This window comes from Syngnathus leptorhynchus, chromosome 21 (genome assembly GCF_054491065.1).
Source record: "Syngnathus leptorhynchus isolate UIUO chromosome 21, UIUO_Slep, whole genome shotgun sequence".
Taxonomy (NCBI): Eukaryota; Metazoa; Chordata; class Actinopteri; order Syngnathiformes; family Syngnathidae; genus Syngnathus; species Syngnathus leptorhynchus.
Genome location: NC_141215.1, coordinates 6,568,687 through 6,586,786, shown reverse-complemented (window position 1 = coordinate 6,586,786; position 18,100 = coordinate 6,568,687). Strand labels below are relative to the sequence as shown.

At 54.8% G+C, this 18,100-nt stretch overlaps 1 protein-coding gene across 7 annotated transcripts; it reads left to right on the top strand.

Moving 5' to 3' along the window:
* The first annotated feature begins 1,034 nt into the window (after positions 1-1,034).
* Positions 1,035-17,844, top strand: kmt2e (lysine (K)-specific methyltransferase 2E). 7 transcript variants are annotated; one of them, XM_085902420.1, is made up of 23 exons: positions 1,035-1,448; positions 5,929-6,116; positions 8,531-8,639; positions 8,713-8,942; positions 9,014-9,153; positions 9,599-9,780; positions 9,885-9,923; positions 10,005-10,205; positions 10,299-10,429; positions 10,540-10,657; positions 10,734-10,843; positions 10,934-11,186; positions 11,567-11,665; positions 12,510-12,695; positions 12,775-13,104; positions 13,224-13,523; positions 13,616-13,766; positions 13,839-14,056; positions 14,119-14,736; positions 14,834-15,105; positions 15,176-15,255; positions 15,408-15,487; positions 15,581-17,844. In XM_085902420.1, the coding sequence occupies exons 2-23, from the start codon at positions 6,043-6,045 to the stop codon at positions 16,562-16,564; spliced, it is 4,905 nt and encodes a 1,634-aa protein (XP_085758546.1). In that variant the 5' UTR covers positions 1,035-1,448; positions 5,929-6,042; the 3' UTR covers positions 16,565-17,844. The 7 variants fall into 7 exon arrangements, with proteins under 7 accessions (XP_085758546.1, XP_085758548.1, XP_085758547.1 ...); XM_085902422.1 differs by having other exon boundaries at positions 9,596-9,780; positions 10,023-10,205; XM_085902421.1 differs by having other exon boundaries at positions 9,596-9,780; positions 10,005-10,199.
* The last annotated feature ends 256 nt before the right edge of the window (positions 17,845-18,100 follow it).

Here is an 18,100-nt window from a genome sequence, read left to right as displayed (position 1 = left end):
GCATATCATATTGTATAGATATCACATTATGTAGGATGCACTGCGCGGCAGATTATGTAAACGGAGCAATTCAATAAACATCGTCTTAACACCCTCCTTGGGATTTTTGTGGCTGTTTCTATTCACTATTTATATTATCTCATATATCTATATCAAGACGTCTGTGTGAAAATACTTCTGGAATGTGAAAATGTTAAAGGACAACAATTTGACCATATGAGATTGTACTCCGTTTTTTTTTTTTTTTTACTTAAAAGTTTTTTTCCCATCCTAAAAATGAGAAAAATATACCTACTTTTGCGCCCTCGACGCTGTATTTAAAACATGTCCTTGTGTAAAGGGTTACATAAGAGTTTAGCTGTCTTGCTGCTTTGGGTTAGGGATTTCCTTCATCCGGGCATCCAACACATCTTGTCAATAAATACTAGTAACAAAATAAAAAGGAAAAAGGGGCAGGCCTCTTTTTCTGCTGGCTTAAACACTCAGAAGCAGTGATCTACATTTCTAACTTAAATTCTGTACATTTCTATGAATTTATTCCCAAAAGTCTCTTCATTTTGCTTTTCATAGCAGTTCTCTTCTAGCTGCACTGCTTCTATTGCCATGCAATATCTGCTCCGGGCCTTCACAATCAGCATTAAGTCTGTAAATGAAACATGGGACAGTCTGTTGATGTCTAATCATCAGTATTTCTGGTGGGGATGATGTAATATATTGTTTCAAATCTTTTTGTCATGTTATAAAGTAAATACATAATGTCTTCTCTAATTGCAAGGACTTGAAAGTAAGCCAAACCTCGTGAAAACGATATTGATCCCCCAGCTGATTAGAAGTATAGAGGCACTAAGGGCAAAAAGTGAGATTTTATCATTCAAATCAAAGACAACCGGCCTCAGGAGAGGAAACACGGACGTGCGCGCGCATCGGGCACGGCGGCCCCTGTGCAATGGGCCGTGTCACCCCGCAGCACGAGGAGGCGGGGCGTCGCTCTTACTGACGGGAGGGGGAGGTGCAGGGGAGCGGGGCCCCGAAGTGAGGAGGGAGGGGGGGGGGGACGGCGGAGGGAGGCGGAGTCACCACAGTCCTGGCAGGGCCGCCATTTTTGCAAAGGGAAAAGAGACTGCTTGTGAGGGGGATCTAATTTCGAAAAGTCGCTCTTTGCCCGGCGAATAGTTTGTTTTTAACGCTCCCCCCCTTTTGAGTTCCTGCGCCGACCCGGTCCTCCCACCCCTTGTGCAGCACCAGAGGCGGCGCGGAATTTTGGACAGGAGAGGACTATCTCGAGGACGAGGCGAGAATCCTAACGTTTTTGAGCTTTTTTCAGCTAGTGAGCCGCAGTGTGTGGACACAAGTATTGTTTTGGTTGTGGAGGCTGCGTGGACAGCGGCGAGGGTCTTGCCCCGCTGCCTAATTCGTCTCCTGGACTCCCCCGACGTGGATATAAGACTGTAAGTACATCGCAGTTTGCTGTTCATGTCAGGTTAGCACAAATCCGAGCTGGAAGGCTATTGTTGGCTTTACTTTAGCTGGCACATCGCGCTAATGCTGGCTAACGTTGTATCAGCTGTGTGTAGCCCACATGCTAGCTTAGCCTCACTTGTGTATAGAAGTGCTCGGCTACCGCGTTGAAAGTGAATTCACGGAGCATTTGAGGAGAAATAGCCAGGTGACGTGAGCTGCTAATGTGTCAAGTTGGCAACGTCAAAAGAGCGCTTGCTTCCTACTAGCTCGCACATGCTATTAGCTCAAATTAGCTTGACAGCTACGGAGTGGCAACGTTTGGGTGGCCGTACATTAAACGTCATAAAAAGCTGCATAGAATGTGTGTAAATCGCAGTGATCGCTGAATTGAAGACAAGTGAGCAGAGATAGACATAAGCCTGATCGAACCTCACGATTTGGAAGGGGGGGGGGGCGTAACGCTTATAATGTCAAGGCTTTGTTAAGACGATCGATAAAATAGAATCTACGCCGAGCTGCAACCGATCCAATGTTTGGGTAAGTACTTTTTTGGTCGTAGCAGTTGACACCGGTCGCGGTTCGGCACGGTGTCGTTACGGGCCACATTGCGCACCGTTTCAGCCCGAAACCTTTGCACATTATTTACATGGCTGCTTCCCATCGACATGGTCCCGAATTACGTCTTTTAGCGACGCGATCGAAGCTTGTGGGATGTCTTGTGTATAGTCAACAAGATAATGTGCGTTAGTTGCAAACTTCAATGTAGTCGAAGCGACTCCGAGCTTGCTCGCACGCAGCGGCTCATTTCCGTCCGTCCAAACTCGAGCGCCTCCGAAAACAATAAGCTCCGGCATTCATGTAAACAAACGTACAAGAATTTGAGTTGAGTCCCCGAGTTGCATGCAAACAGCCGCTGAAATGGTTTAAACGCCTGCCCTTACATTGCGCAGTGATCTCATGCTCCTGGGGGCTTTTTAGACGAGGCAAAAATGAATTGAATAATAGAAGAAAGCTCCCCCAAGGGACGTGAAGGTTTCCGTATTTTTTCTTTAACATACATTGACTTGTGAAAGCAAGGTGATTTGATGTTGATTTTGAAGCGTGTTTGGGTTCGAATGCTGCAAGCATGGGGGAGGGGACGCCCCGTGTCATACAGTTTGTAATTAAATAAATATGTTAAAAAGAGAGGCGCCGTACAGAGTAACACACAGGCGAGTAATTGTATTGTAAATGCCAATGTGAGTCGACTAACGCAGTCGTGATCGCCTCTTCCTGTTTATGCGCATACAAAACATTAGCCCACTTTTCATTGTCGCTGCTAGCTTAGCCCCGCTAGCACCCATTACGTAGTATTCCATTCGCCGCCGTTTTGACCTTCACTGACGACACAAAGTGGATTTACCCTCCTGTTATCAATGTGTCTCACTCTTCCGTGTAACAACGTCGGACAAGCGGGGCGCTTTTGCGTCGTCGCGACGCTCCGCTCGTCGTTTCGATCCGTCCAAAAGTGGCTGACATAATTGCTAGCCCATTAGCTGGCTAGCTTGGCTTTCGACGAACTCTTGACACACACGGGCGCGCAGAAAGCAAACGCTCGTCGAACGGGCGGCTACTTCGGCTCGCCTATGCGGGGAGCGAGGCGGGCGAGCGCGGGGCAGGGTGGTTCCCCGCGGCTGGCGAACCTCCGCCGGCTTTGCGGCGACGAGAAAGCCTCAGGAAAATGGCGTCCGCGGCCAGCCTGTTGTGGTAACATAATAGCAACGTTGTCGCCTCCACACCCCTACCGGCAGCCCTCACTGCAGCGCCGACACTCTCACCGGGAAGCAACTACACACGCACATACGTTTTATTGTCATAACAGTCGCTTGCAAAGCGTACTTTTATTTGTCTTGGGAAAAGAGATGGCGCTAAAAAAGAAGGAAAGACGAAGACCAATGTTGCTGTCATATTGGACGAAACACACGACCTTCTTCTGCCGTCTCCAAATACACGCGCCGTCTAAAAGCAACACGCGCAAGCACATTTGGAGCAAATGAGTTATTTCTGTTGTAGTTCAGACTTTTGTCATTTTGTGTTGCCTTTTGGCTGGAGACCTCAGGAGCTTTGGAGACGACAAAGGCGTCCGTCAGTGGATAAATGCATTATTATTATTCCCCACTGCCCATAGAGACGGCTCCTCTCACTGGAGGTTGATAACAAATTTGTCAAGGCAGAACAGAAGAGCGCATTTGTTTTTTGTTTTTTTCAAATGGTCTCGCGTCTGTTTCGGTCAAGCGTTGTCATCCCAGCAGATCTGTCCATGTAGGGCTAGCGTGTGTTTGTGTGTCACAACCCCCAACCCACCAACCCACCCACCTACCCCGGAGTGATCTCACTCGTGTGGTACCCACACCCCGGGAGATCCACTTAAGACAAACGCGCGAGGCTCCTGTCGAGCGCTCACGTGACCTCCCAGCTGGGCGGAGGAGGCTCGGCTCAGGTAACCTGTTTTTGTGCCACCGGGTGCCCTGTAACAGATCCCTCTTTTTATGCAGGAGGGCGGACTACCTCCTCTGTGGCACAAGTGGTTCTGGGTCGGATTTTTAACAGGCTCCAGCATTGATGTGGGTCGGTGACGTAACATCGCCCACCGCACGCGCTGGGTCATAAATGACTGCCGCAGTCGGACCTGCGGAGACCTGTTTGAGGCGGGAGTCGTGTATGTGCTTCCGCATGGTGACAATAATAGCATTTGTCATTATTTGTGGCACTCGGGCTGTCGTAAAAGCTTTTACATGCTTGTAAACGCAGTCCCCGAGACTTCCTTTTGTTTTCTTAATTTGCTTCCCCCCCCCTCCAGCCCGGGGAAATGCCCCTCGTCCCTTTGCCGGTTGCTAGGTAGTGGGCGCAAACACGTCTGTCGTCATCCTCCGAAATGCTTTTGAAGGAGTCTCGCGCCATTTTCTACCGTGTGGATCTATATATTTGAGAGACTGTGTTGACACTTGAAGCGATTTGTTCAAAGAGCAGGCCGGACGTGTGCCGTTGCGGTCACCGTGGAAACATTCCATCCGGGTCATACGTTTGTTTGATTTCCCTCGCTCGCTAGCTGAGTCACTCCAGCCGCCTACCGGGACGGTGTCAAGGCACATCTGTTTGCTGTTTGGCAAGAATAGTTGGAGGGGGGTGTCGGAGTTTGCATCCCCCCCCCCTTATCAAAAGAACCCATCTTCTTTCCGCGGAAAGAGTAACGAAAACATGCAAAGGAGTCTGGGTTTTCCCTAGCCAGGCTGAGAAAGGCCACTTCTTGGTGCTCTTCTTCTGCGTACAATGACGCCACTGTGCTCGCGCGGCGGCACTCCCGGGCTGTTTTACACTCTGCGTGAGCTCCACGTCGCCACCCAGAGTCCACGCGGGGTCGCGGCCGCGCGGCGTCACTGTCAGGCGGACCCCCGTCGGCCGCTCTGCGGCTCTGGTTTATTTAGGAAGTGCACAGAGGAGGGAAAGAAATCCGGCTGGGTGGGGTGACTGGGCAAAGGAAAGAGTGGTGTTCTACCCTCCGCCTCCCCTCCTTTTCTTTTTCTTGGACGCTTGACTCCGAGGGTGACGGACGGACAGCTCCTGTAAGGGAAGTGGGAGGAGCACACGGAGGCAGTCAAAGCTCAGATTTAGTCTGGAATGCTGCTGTACCGTGCTGGTTTTCTTTCTTTTTTTTTTTTTTTCTTCTTCTTCTTCTTCCCCCCCCACCGCTTGCTCTCTCGCTGCCGCCTTTTGTGCGCCTCCTCGGTTGCGCCGTCGTTCCTGAGACGGGAAGCCAGCCTCGGGATGAAGTGGGAGTCCAGCCAATTGGTCACAAACACACTGCCGCCGTTTGATAACGCAAAGGAAAGGGCTAGTCCGACGTTTGGTTGTTGTGGTTGGCAAAGCGCCCCGTCCCCTTGTTTCAACGAGTCCTTTCACCCTGCCGGCTTGGAATGGGGCGGGTCAGGGGGTGCGTGTACACTTTTGGGTCGGGGTCGTCTTCCTGCGATTGATCGGGCTCGGAGGGTGCGAGCGCATCTCGTTCACTCAATATCGTCCGTCTGCCTTTTGTTTGTCGGCGCGACCTCCAGCCTGTTGGGTCCCGTCATCTGTCCCCTTGCCGCTAATCCTGCTTATCAACAGAGTATGCTGTGTATCCGGGCCAGCCACTCTGACACACATGCTCCTGTCTGGATGTTCACAACACACACACACACAAGTTCCCACCAACATTCCCCGCAGTCACAGCCTTTTAAACGTCACCAGACAAACAAGGGGGCACCAAAAGAAAAGAAAACGCTCCCCGTGTGTTTTCCTTTATCCCGTGTGTGTTCTCTTGCTCCCCTTTGTGGGAGCTCACTCAAAGTGCAGCTTTAGCTTCGCTTAGCTTAACTTGTTGTATGTTGACATGTTTGGTTGTGACCCCCCCGACATCTCTTGTCTGTCTGTCTGTCCTCCCCCGACCAGGCCTCGTGGATGCACTTAGATGTCTGCGATGACTGCTGTGGCTGGCATGCCTCAGTGTTTTGGACTGCCATTCTCTGGACTCAGTAGGACAAGAACTGATCAGCAGAGAACGTCATGAGCATAGTCATCCCCGCGGGGGTGGACACAGCAGCAGACGCCTCGTACCTGGACATGGCGGCGGGCTCTGAGTAAGTATCCGTCTTGCGTATAGTATAGCTTGTCATGTCCCCCCCCAAAAACAGAACCTCATGACAAAAGTCAAGCCTAAGTTTGATTCACAAAAGCACGCAAGATCCGTTTTGGCAGCGGTCCACGCGCGGCTCGTCAAAGTTTCAACCCGTTTCCCCCCTTTGAGCTCCTCTTATTAAATATCCGTAATAGCGATGCTTCCTAAGCAATTACAGGAGAGCAACTTGCGCTAATGGACAGTTGCGCCGCCCCCCTCCATCGATTGTTCTGGCACTTAAGCGCTGCCGCCGCCAACTGCATCCGCCCGTGTCAAAATGGCAGCAGGCAGCGTTTTGCCCGCCCGCATCGCTAGCGTTTTGCCGCCTGATGCGTGCTCATGTGCGCGCCGCTGAGGCAGAAAGGTGCGCGCTGTCATGGCAACAAGCCTGACGTTGTGCTCGGCCCCCCCCCCCCCCCCCGTTTGCTCGTCAAGGACATTGGCGTGGCTTTCAACGAAGCAAGATGCTCTCGCATGACTAAAGAATAACACGCGTCATCCACTCACGAGGAGGGAAGGGAGACGGGCTCTTTAAAGCAGGGAGAGGCCCCGCCCCCTTTTTGCCTTCATCAGAGCTGTTGCGGTGACAGCTTGTGTTGCCATGGTATCTGCCCATGCCCCCCACCCCATCCCTCCTCTTTCCTCCCCTCTGCACTGCGCAAGGCTTGTTTCCACGGCAGCGGCGTGAGTGACAGGTGGCCCTCACAACAAAGCTCCCGCCCGTGGCCCTTCTTGACCGCGCCGCTCGCTCACTCGCTCGCTCTTTTGTCCCTCCGCAAAAATGGCCGCGCCGAGGGAAAAGATGGCGGCGGGGAGTTGCGTCGTGGCCTTTTTTGCGCTCAAGTATGCGGCGGGGCGGCCAGCTGTTGGCTCATGCAGCATGTGCCCGCCTGCGTGCCTGTGCCTGCGCCTGCGCTCGTCATCCACAGTCGCACGCTGGCGGAGTTGGGAGCGTTGCCATGGCAGCCAAGCGAGGAGCGAAGGCGTTGCCTCTGGCCGCCCGTCTCCGTTTGTCCGATTTTCTTCCGTGGCTTATTTTTTTTTTTTTCATGTATGGAGCCACAGCTACTCCCCAATTAATACAACATTGAAAGACACACAGGCAGTTGTTTCCACACCTGCGCCGGCCGGCCGTCTGTCCGTCCGTCCGGCCGGATCCTCCCTCGGTGCATCAACTTCACATGAATGATCCAAAGCCTCCAGCTATGCTCATATTCAAATGTCCTCCCCTCCACACACACTGCTCAACTTGTTGACGCACTTGACGCTACAAGTGTGGCTGCCGCAATTTCTTGCCATAGCTGGGGAAAAAAAGAAACTATTTTGAGACCATCCAAACATTTTGTAATTGTAAGACCAATTAACACTCTTTTTAAAACCATCCAAATTTGTTTGTTGAGATGATGATTTAGAATCAGTCAATTGTGAGTGAAAAGTCACATTCATTATTTGGCACGTTGTTCTGTATATTTTGGATCATTAGTGACCTAAAAGTGGTGTCAATGATTGATTGGGAAAAAGCTGTGCTGCCTTTTCTTTTATTATTTTTTCTCTCGTCAGTGTCTTTCACGCCCGCGACGGTTAGGAGCGCCAGTGTGGCAGTTAATCAGTAGTGTAGACACACAAACAAGTGCCACACACACGCCTCAACACGGTTCCGCCTCCAGACCTCGTGCACACACTTGTTCGGTTTTTCACTTTGACGACGGCGCTGTGTGCAGGAAGTGTTGACTTTTTTGAGCGGCATGTTCTGCGAGGACTTGTGACAGGTACAGAAAAAAATGCCCAGTTGCGTCGCAGCAACTTTGCCTTTTTAAATGTCGTCCGACCTGTCGGAAATTGTTCATAGTGGCTCTTTAAAAATGTAAAACTAAGAAGAAGAAAAGCTGTGGGGGGGGGCGTGTGAAATGCTGCATGGCTTGTTGACGCTGAATTGTGACTTTTACCTCTTTTACTTTAGCGCAACAGGCTGAATTAGCTTGATTAATTTTTTTCTTTAAACTTGACGCAGTTTTCTCACGTTTGTTTCAACGTGCCTTTTTTTTTTTTTTTTTTTCCTTCTTCTTCTTCTCTCCGAGCAAAGCTTAAAATGTGGCTACTTCCCTCTCGATCATGCCATTTCCTCCATAAAACACGTCCGCCATGTGACCACGAAGAGTGAGTCGGGTTGGTCACAAACGGCCAAACAGGCTCTCAGGCTTTTTTGTTTTTTTTCTTTCTCGCAAAGTAGATCGACAGGTTTGGCGTGAGCCAACCCGACAAACGATTGCCGTCCGACGACCCGCCTTGTCGACAGACAGGCGCGCGCGTGCCAACATGGAAAAGAAATTAGCTCTTGCGCGCTGGCTAACACGAGTACGGCGCGTGTGTTTGCAGACCAGAGTCGGTGGAGGCCAGCCCCGTGGTGGTAGAAAAGTCCAGCTACCCGCACCAGATCTACAGCAGCTCTCACCATTCCCACAGTTACATCGGCCTGCCTTACGCTGTGAGTAGCGACCCGGACGCCCCCCCCCCCCCGCTCCGGGACCCTGGGGCCTCACGCCTTCTCTGGCCCGCAGGACCACAACTATGGGGCGCGGCCCCCGCCCACTCCGCCGGCCTCGCCTCCCCCCTCCATGTTGATCCGTCAGGGCGATGGGGGGTTGTTTGTTCCGGGCGGCCAGGACGAAGCATCAACGGGCACCACGCTCAGCACCTCCGAGGATGGCAGCTACGGAGCCGACATAACCCGCTGCATCTGCGGCTTCACGCACGACGACGGTTACATGATCTGCTGCGACAAGTGCAGGTTGGCCTTGGCCGCCTTCCCCCGTCCGTCCCCGGATGACTCAAACCTCGTTTGATTTTCCTTCGCTCTAGCGCCTGGCAGCACATCGACTGCATGGGCATCGACAGGCAGAACATTCCCGAGACGTACCTGTGCGAGCGCTGCCAGCCCAGACACCTGGACCGCGAGAGGGCCATCCTCCTGCAGACCAGGAAGCGGGAGTGTTTGTCGGGTAGGACCAAACGCTATTCTTGCTAGATTCAACAAAGCAAATGTTAAATCGTTGCTGAATAGAAAGTTTTCCAAATGGTTTGAATTTTCAATTTTAGTTGATTAGGCTACCGAAGGTTGTATGGAAACTTTTGGAGACGTGACTCAAATGACTTTCCCGCTAAATAACACAATGATTTTCTCTGTCGCAGCCTGAGTAATAATAGCACCTACGTGAAGTCCCAAAAACCAAGCGAGTCTGCCAGACTCATTTCCTCCAAATTTGCAATGCAATGCAATGCAATGCGATGACGTCATCGCGCCAGCCATTGCAATGTCATATTCCAACTTTGAGCAGCCTTCACTTCATCGTTGCCAGTAGTTGTGACATGTCGGGGGACACCTCCTTGAACAGCGACACCTGCTGGACACATTGAGAATTGCGTCTCATCTTGTCATTCAAGTAGATGGGGACACCAGCGCCACGGAGAGCGGCGACGAGGTGCCTCTGGAGCTCTACTCCACCTTCCAGCACACGCCCACCACCATCACCCTCACCACCGGGCGCCTCGGCAACAAGCAGGTGGACAAGAAGCGGAAGAAGAGCGTGGAAAAGGACGCCCCGGCGTCTTCCGCGCGAGCTAAGAAGGTAACGGGTCTGCGGCCGGCCGTTTGGGTTCATCTGAAAATGTCACCCAAACGTTCCTCGTGGCACGCTTTCCCTTCCGTTGATATTTGAATTTGTCCCCGCAGGCCTTCCGAGAGGGCTCCAGAAAGTCCTCCAGAGTAAAGGTAAAAAACGGACGCGGCGCAACGAGACGGTCTTCCCGGCGCCGACCCCCGACTGACCCCGCCCCGTTCCTGCGCGTGCAGGGCGCCGCCCCCGAGCAGGACCCGACGGAGCACCCGGCGCTGTGGGAGAACAAGATCAAGACGTGGATGGAGCGCTACGAGGAGGCCAGCAGCAATCAGTACAGCGAGGACGTGCAAGTGCTGCTGCGCGTCAAGGAGCAAGGCGACGGCAAGAGCCTGGTTTACAACACGCACCCGGCGTCCTTCAAGCCCCCGGTGGAGGTACCGCCATCGTTTGGTCCTTTCTCAGCTTTGCCAGGCATATGTCTCATGCTGCACTTTTTTTTTTTTTCTCTCTCTCTCTCCTCTGCGCAGAGTCAAATTCAAAAGAACAAGAAGATCCTCAAGGCCGTGAGGGACTTGGCCCCGGATTCCCTCATCATCGAGTACAGGGGCAAGTTTATGCTTCGGCAGCAGTTTGAAGCCAATGGATACTTCTTCAAGAGGTCCGTGAACGGAACACGCCAAAAACAAAAAAACAAGCGGCATTTTGGATTTTTAAAGGTGGAATTGCAAATCCCTGATGATGATTTCTTTCTTTCTTTGGTTCTTCCAGACCTTACCCCTTTGTGTTATTTTACTCCAAATTTGACGGGCTGGAGATGTGCGTGGACGCACGCAGCTTCGGCAACGAAGCGCGCTTCGTCCGCCGCTCTTGCACCCCCAACGCCGAGGTGAGGCCACCCCCCCGCCCCCAATCGCACTGTCGCCGATCGGCGGCGGTCATCCCTAACGCTCTCGCTGCCGCAGGTGCGGCACGTGATCGAGGACGGCATGTTACACTTGTACATTTACTCGCTGAGGCCCATCGGCAAAGGCGCGGAGATCACCATCGGCTTCGATTACGACTACGGCAGCTGGTGAGTGGCGCGCTCGACCCCGGACCGCCGTCCCTCCCCGAGACGACGCGGCCGGCCCTGGGCGCTCACCGTTTTTTTCTCGCTGTGCAGTAAATACAAGGTGGACTGTGCCTGCGTGAAAGGCAACCCCGAGTGCCCCGTGCTCAAGCACAACCAGGAACCCACCGAGAACCTGGGCTCGGGCGGGCGACGGCGCAACAGCCGCAAGGACAAGGATCCGGGCCGCGAGGACCTGAGCCAGAACCAGAACCTGGGCGTGGACTGCGAGGGGAAGAGCAAGAGCGTGGGCGACTGCAAGCAGAGGAAACTCTCGCCCCTTCGACTCTCCATCTCTAACAACCAGGTGGAAAAAAAGTGTTATTTCTTGTTGACCTCCATACTTGATGACATGTTTCCCACGGTGGGTGCGTCTCCGCATGCCGTTTCCGCTGTTGCTCCTTGATCTTTTTCCTTTTGAGTTGACTCGAGGTGCTGGCACTTAATTACTAGGTGCACATCCAGGTTGTTGTTTTATGCACGTGCAGAATACGCGACACCCCGATACCTTTACCCCATCTGGGGTGACCGCCCCACCCACCCGTCCACCCACCCACTCTCCCTCCTCACCTTCCGCTGCTCTCACCTGTTCTCCCTCTCGTCTGTAGCCAGACTTGAATGACAAAAAAAAAGCGTCATGGCGCCGCCTCTCCCTCCCCAACCCCCCACCCCCACTCCCTTTTACAGGATCCCGACTTATTTGAGGATCTAGAAGACAAAACGTCGGTTAGCAATGAAGTAGAGACGGAGTCAGACGAACAGATTGCCGAGAGGAGGAAGAAGATGGTAAGTGTGGCCACGGCAAAACGGCGCCGTTTCAGCTTTTGAGTAGCTTTCCTGCCGTCGCCCAGCAAAGAGCGAAGATGAGAGAAATTGACAACGCAGTCGCGCCCCCCCCCCCCTTTCCTCGCCCCACTTGTGTGTGTGGCTGATAGTTGTGGCTCGCTTTAGGTACAGCCGCCTCCCTCCTCTTCATCAGTACCGAAACCTCCCCCGCCCCAAAATGTGTCTCGCTTTTGCCTCCCGTTTACTTTGCTTTGCTCATTTCTGTTGCTTTGTGTTTTACGCGGTACACGAAAAAAAAAGACCTTCAGTCCCTCCACACACTGAATAAAAGGGTCGCCAGTGCGCTCCATTACGTTCCCGACACACGAGAGGGTTCAAAAGGAGTGGGCAGGGGGCGACTAAACGCTGGAAAGTTTACGCACGTGCGCGCTCTGGAAATTACCCCGCAGTCATTTGGTTTCCCTGGGCGTAAAGTCGCTGACTCATCATTCGCCAGCCGGCGCGCCGCCACAGGGCTCAGTGAGGGATGGAGTCTGCCTAATTGTGAGGGAGGGGGTCGGCATAAAGACATTTAGTTTGGGAACCTACGCCCGGCACTTAGTCTGGTCCACTCCGCATAGTTGACCTTGCTACTTATTATTTGTCTTCCCGGAGTTGTTGCTCGCTGCTTGTCTTGCCCCTGCAGTGTTCCTTTTGACTTTTCCTCCGTCTTGACCCGAGGGGCTTCCAGTTCTCTTAGCGGCTTCTGTCCCCCCCCCAAGCGTTAATTAACCCCTCGCGGCGCTCCGCGTGACCCCCGATTAATAACGACTCAAACGCTCTGTTGTGTAATTTCTCCCCGCAGACGCGAGAGGAGCGCAAGATGGAGGCCATCCTGCAGGCCTTTGCGCGCATGGAGAAGCGGGAGAAGCGGCGGGAGCAGGCGCTGGAACGTATCGGCAGCGTCAAGCCCGAGCTGGGGGGGCGCAGCGACATCAAGGAGGAGCCGCCGGCCACCCCCGAGGCGGCCGACTCCCCCTCGCTCGTACAGGTAGGACGCTCGAGAAACTGCCTCTTGAAATGTAAAACGGTTTGGAACAAAAGTATCCCTCCCGTGTGTGTGTCCCTAGCCACCTCTTCAAGAGGTCAAAGAGGAGCCGGGCTTGAAGCCGGCCAAGGTGAAAGGCTCGCGGAACAGGAAGAGCTTCTCGCGGAACCGCACGCACATCGGCCAGCAGCGGCGGCGAGCTCGCACCATCAGCACTTGCTCCGACTTGGCGCCGGGCTCTCCGGCAGAGCCCGTGGAGCCTCTGAACACGGAGCCCCTCGAGGGAGAGCCGCTCAGCGCGCCGGAGCCCGAGCCCGTCGCCGCCCAGCCGCCGGACGCCAGCCCGCCGCACAGCAACTCGCCGGCGCCCGAGCGAAACCGCCCCGGGAGCAAGAGTTTTAAAACGAAAAAGGTACGTGGCCGTGACGTGGCCGTGACGTGGCCGTGACGTGGCCGTGACGTGGCCGTGACGTGGCTGTGACGTGGCCGTGACGAGCGAGCCGCCGGTGCTCATCTATTTTGTCTCCGCAGCACTTTGTCAGCGAATGGGTGGGCGAGAAGCAGCCCGACGGCTCGGCGGCGCGCACCCCGGAGCCGGCGCCGGAGCGACCGCTGCGCATCAGCAGCGACCCCGAAGTTCTGGCCACCCAGCTCAACGCCCTTCCGGGTCTGGCCTGCTCGCCGCAGGTCTACAGCACGCCCAAACACTACGTCCGCTTCTCCTCGCCCTTCCTGGCCAACCGCAGCCCCACCGCCCCCGGCGTCCCCACCGGGAGACGGCGCTCCAGAGAAGTGCCCGAAACGCCTCCGACCACCGGCTCCTGCAAGAAGGTGGCTGTTCATCGTCGTCGCCGGCATTCAATTGAGTTTTTCCTCATACCGGACGACTCACTCACTCACTCTCTCTTCCTTCTTTTTTGCAGCGATGGTTAAAGCAGGCGCTGGAGGAGGAGGGGTCCACCAGTCCGGCCAGGAGACCCAGTCTCTTCATGCCCAGCGAAGGTCCTCTCAGCCCGCCCATTAACGGAGACTCGGACAGCCCCCTCCCCTGCAACGGCTCTTGCTCACTGCCCGGTACCGCTTGTCATCGGCGACCTCACCCGACGAGCCGAAACCACCCACGTGACGCCCGTGACTTTCTTTCAGAGTTGCCCACGCCTTTGAAAAAGCGCCGCTTGAGCCCCCTGGACGCCTGCTTGTCGGAGAGCTCCACGCCGTACGGCTCCCCTTGCGCCACGCCCACCCGGACCGAGCAGTCGGAGACATCGGCGCCGCCCGCGCTGACGGCCACGCCGCCGCGGCCTCGAGCCGAGGAGTCGCCGGCGGAGCATTTCGCCAGCACCCCAACGCAAACGCCACAGGAGGTAAGACGCGAGCAAAATCATTTGCGCCGGGTCATGATTGACACGTTTCTTCCTCTGGACAGAGCGACTCTTCGACGGAAAGCTCGCCGGACTTTAGCACGAAAGCAAATTTGTCGGAGATTAGCAACCCGGCAGATCGGCCTCCTTCGTTGATGCCGTCTCCCTCCGTTCGGCCGCCGAGCTGCGACGGTCTCCCGCCCGACGCCAAGTCGTCAGTGCCTGATAGTCCGCCGCCGCCGCCGCCGCCCCCAGTTGTGGAGTGCGCCGACTCGGCGGAGGACCGTCCGGACGGCGTGACGGCGGAGGCCGGCGGCAGCGAGGCTTCCTCCTCTGCCGAAACGTGCGCTTCCGCGTCCTTCCCCGGCTGGATCAAGAGTCCGGAGAGGTGCCCGACGACGCCGGCCACCGGCCTCAGCTTCTCCCCCGTCAACTCCAACCTAAGGGACCTCACCCCCTCGCACACCCTGGAGCCCCTGCCGGCTCCCTTCAGACCCGACGCTGCGGTGGGATCTGTGGTGGTGGTGGCGGCGGCGGCGGCGTCAGCCAGCCAGCCGGTTTTCGCCGAGGGCCAGGGGCCGCTCTTCTACCCCTGCGCCGAAGACGCCGGCTCGGCCGGTTTCTCGCGCTCGCTCAGCGACGAGGCAGGCGGCTCCTCGCAGAATCCCCCGCAGAAGAAGAAGGTGAGCTTGTAAGGTGCAACGTCGCCCTCTTGTGCTTTGCCATGACACCCGCACTCAACGCCGCGCTCGCCCGCGTGTCCGTCCGTCCGTCTCCAAGGTCTCCCTGCTGGAATACAGAAAGCGACAGCGCGAAGCTCGCCGCAGCGGCTCCAAGATGGACTGCGGCTCGCCCGTGTCCACCGTGCTCCCTTTGAGCATGGACGGGTTCCCAGTGGTCGCCGTGGAAACCTGCAGCGAGGCTTCCTTGCCGCCGCCGCCTCCTCCTCCGCCTCCCCCTCCCTCTTCCGCAGCCCTCAGCAGCGGCAAGGAGCCGCAGAGCACGGAGGAGTCTGAGAGCGCGGGAGAGAGGGAAGGAGGAGAGGTCCAATGGTAGGCTGCGGATGACGTCACGACATCTGCCCGCTTGCTCTCTTTGGCTTAACGGATGTTTTCCGGGCAGGACGTCGTCCACATCCGTGGAGCAGGCTCGCGAGCGGAGCTACCACAGAGCTTTGCTGCTCAGCAAAGACAAAGACGCAGGTGAGACCTCGCCAAGGAAAATCATTGTATCATACTTGACCGATCCTGCTGCGAGTAATTTCCCCATTCATGCCTGTATTCGTGCTTTGAACGACTTGTACTTGAAATGAATGGTCTTACCAGAATGTCTGCATTTGTTACTGTTGTTCAAGATGGGGACGGCGAGGGAGGTGAGACACCGACGCCGAGGGACTGTCCATCTCCTGGACCTCAAAAGACACCGACTCATGCAGTAAGTCCTCACCGCAGTATGTGGCACTTTTTAATATCCATATCTTTTTTTTTTGTCCAACTGGTTTCTGATGCTTCTCTTTGTTCCTCCCAGCCGGGCTCTCCCGGTCCAGTTTGTTCTGTCATAGCCTCCGGCCGGAAAGAGGAAGACGGCGACGGTCCGCCTCGAGCGGCCACCCAGACCCTGCAGCTGCCCATCAAGTCCAAATCCACGGCCGCCACCTCGAGCAAGCTGCACCCGCCGCCGCCGCCCCCCTCCCCCGTGCACTACCCGGGGCCGGCCCTCCTCCACGTGCAGCCTCAGGGCTCGCCCTACCGCAGCCAGCGGGCGCTCTTCTCTTCCCAGAACCAAACGGCGGGCCAAGTCCCGGCGCCTTCGTTCGTGCAGTACAATGCGCAGGTTGCCCCTCCGCCGCCGCCCCCACCTCCTCCTCCGCCGGCGCCGCCCACCTCCACCGCCTACTTCCCCGCTCAGACTGCCTCCCCGGCGGGCCCCTTCTCGGGATTCAAAGCGGCGGTGACGCCCTCCTACTCTCCGGGCTCTCAGGCTCTGATGCAAACTCTTCCCCACAGCGTGCACTATCAGACCTCGGCCGCCCCGCCGCCGCCCCCTCCGCCGCCCCCGCACCCCATGTCCGGCCCCGCCCTGCTGCACGTCAACTTGCAGCCCGCCCCCATCCAGCAGATCATGCTGACGGCCGCTCCGGCGCTGACGCAGGGCCAGTCCTCGGCTCAGCAGCAGCAGCAGCAGCCGCCCCTGTCCCTCACCCCGCCGCCGCCTCCGCCCCCGCCCCCGCCCAACCCTTCGGGCGGCGCCCAGATGCAGCCCCACCACTTTCCAAACTTGGCGGGCTTTCAGACGACATTGCTCGCCAACCCCTCGGCGCCCCCGTCGGCGTATCCCCCGTCCCTTCAGCAGAGCGGACTGCCACCGCCGCCGCCGCCGCCCCCGCAACAGACTCAGCAAGGCTCGGCTCCGTCCGCCGCCCCCCAGCTGCCGGCCGGAGCCCGCGGAGGAGGCCCCGCCTCCTCCGCGCCCTTTCACACTTCGGGTTACCTGAGCACAGGGTGGCACTGAACTCTGCCTAAGCAGGATTTGGGGACGAGGGTCAGGTTGTAAAACAATGGAAATTGTTGGCAAATGTCCATGGGAAAAGGCAATTCATTTGAGAAACGTTTCCAAATCCAGCGTTCATTTTGTATTGCTCCAAAAGAGACCCACATCCATCCATGCAAATGAATAGCTCTCCCACATCACGGTATTTGCGCAGATTGATCTATTTATTTATTTATTTGACTTTCGGCTCCCACCAAAACCAATTGCAGCTGTGGTTGCGATCATTGAAAAGCAGTTTCACTTGATGGCCTTCCCATGGAAATGTTCCCACATTTCCATCATTTTGCAACCTCAGACACGGAACGGCACGGGGCACTGTAGATATGTTTTCTATGGCCAGTGGAAAAACATGATTGTTGGATAAAAGGGTATTTAAAAAAAACAAAGTCAAAACAAAACAGACTGACATCATCTTCAAGACAAACTGTAAAAGATGGACGACCGACCGACCCACCCCACGCGGTGCTCTTGGCGCTCTTCTCCTTTTCTACTTCCTTCCTTCCTGTGACGGGGGGGACTTCACTGTTGTGCGTCTCGTTGGGGCTCCCGTTTTCTTGTTCAACTGCACTTTGTTTCGCAATGGACATTCCAGCCTTTAGCCCTCCTCCTCCTCCTCCTCCTTTTTTTCTCCTCTTTGGTCCGTCTGTTGTCTCTGTTGGTTTTCCTCTAGCATTTGTTTTGTATGGAGAAAGCGACATATTTTTGTCCAATTTCTCCGTCTGACATCAGAAGTCTGTTGAGCGCCCGGCCTCCTCGGGGCGCTCGGTGGTCCCGGGTGGGCCGAGCGCCTCCCCCGCGCAGTTTATTTTTTTCAATAAGGAGCGTTACTTACTTGTAGAAGGTGTAATTAAATGTATCATAGGTGGTTACGCCGGCTTTCACCAGGAACACGTTTGTAAATATTTTTTTTTTTTTCTATTTCTACGCCTGTACAATTCGCAGCCATCGCCTCCCATTTTTCAAACATGGTTGTACATAGGAACGCTCTTCTTGGCAAAGCTGAATGTTTCCGTGACTGTAGCATTATTTTTTATTTACACCCTCTCTGGACACATTGACGTTGTCCTGTTTTTTTTTTAATTATTATTATTGTTATTATTATTATTATTCGTGTGTGTGTGTGCGTGTATGTGTGTGTGTGTGAGTGTGTTTGTGCCGAGGGGAGGAGCTCACAGACACTGCACTGGTTGGCTATTTTCATGGTTCATTATAATAAATCACTGTAATGACAGTTTTCTAAACACTTTAGTCTGCTTTGGTTTTCTTTAAGCTGGCGAAAGGTAAGTCCAATTAAAAATACACACTTATGCATCATGTTTTGGCATATGATTTATTCCCCCCCCCCCCCCCTCTCTGATAAATGACAACCGTGTAAACAAAAATTAAAAACACAAAATGTTTCTTGTACCAAAAGGTTTTCCAATATCTATTGATTGAACCACACCATATATGGTCATAATCACATATTGATGCTTAATCTGTACATATATTTCAACA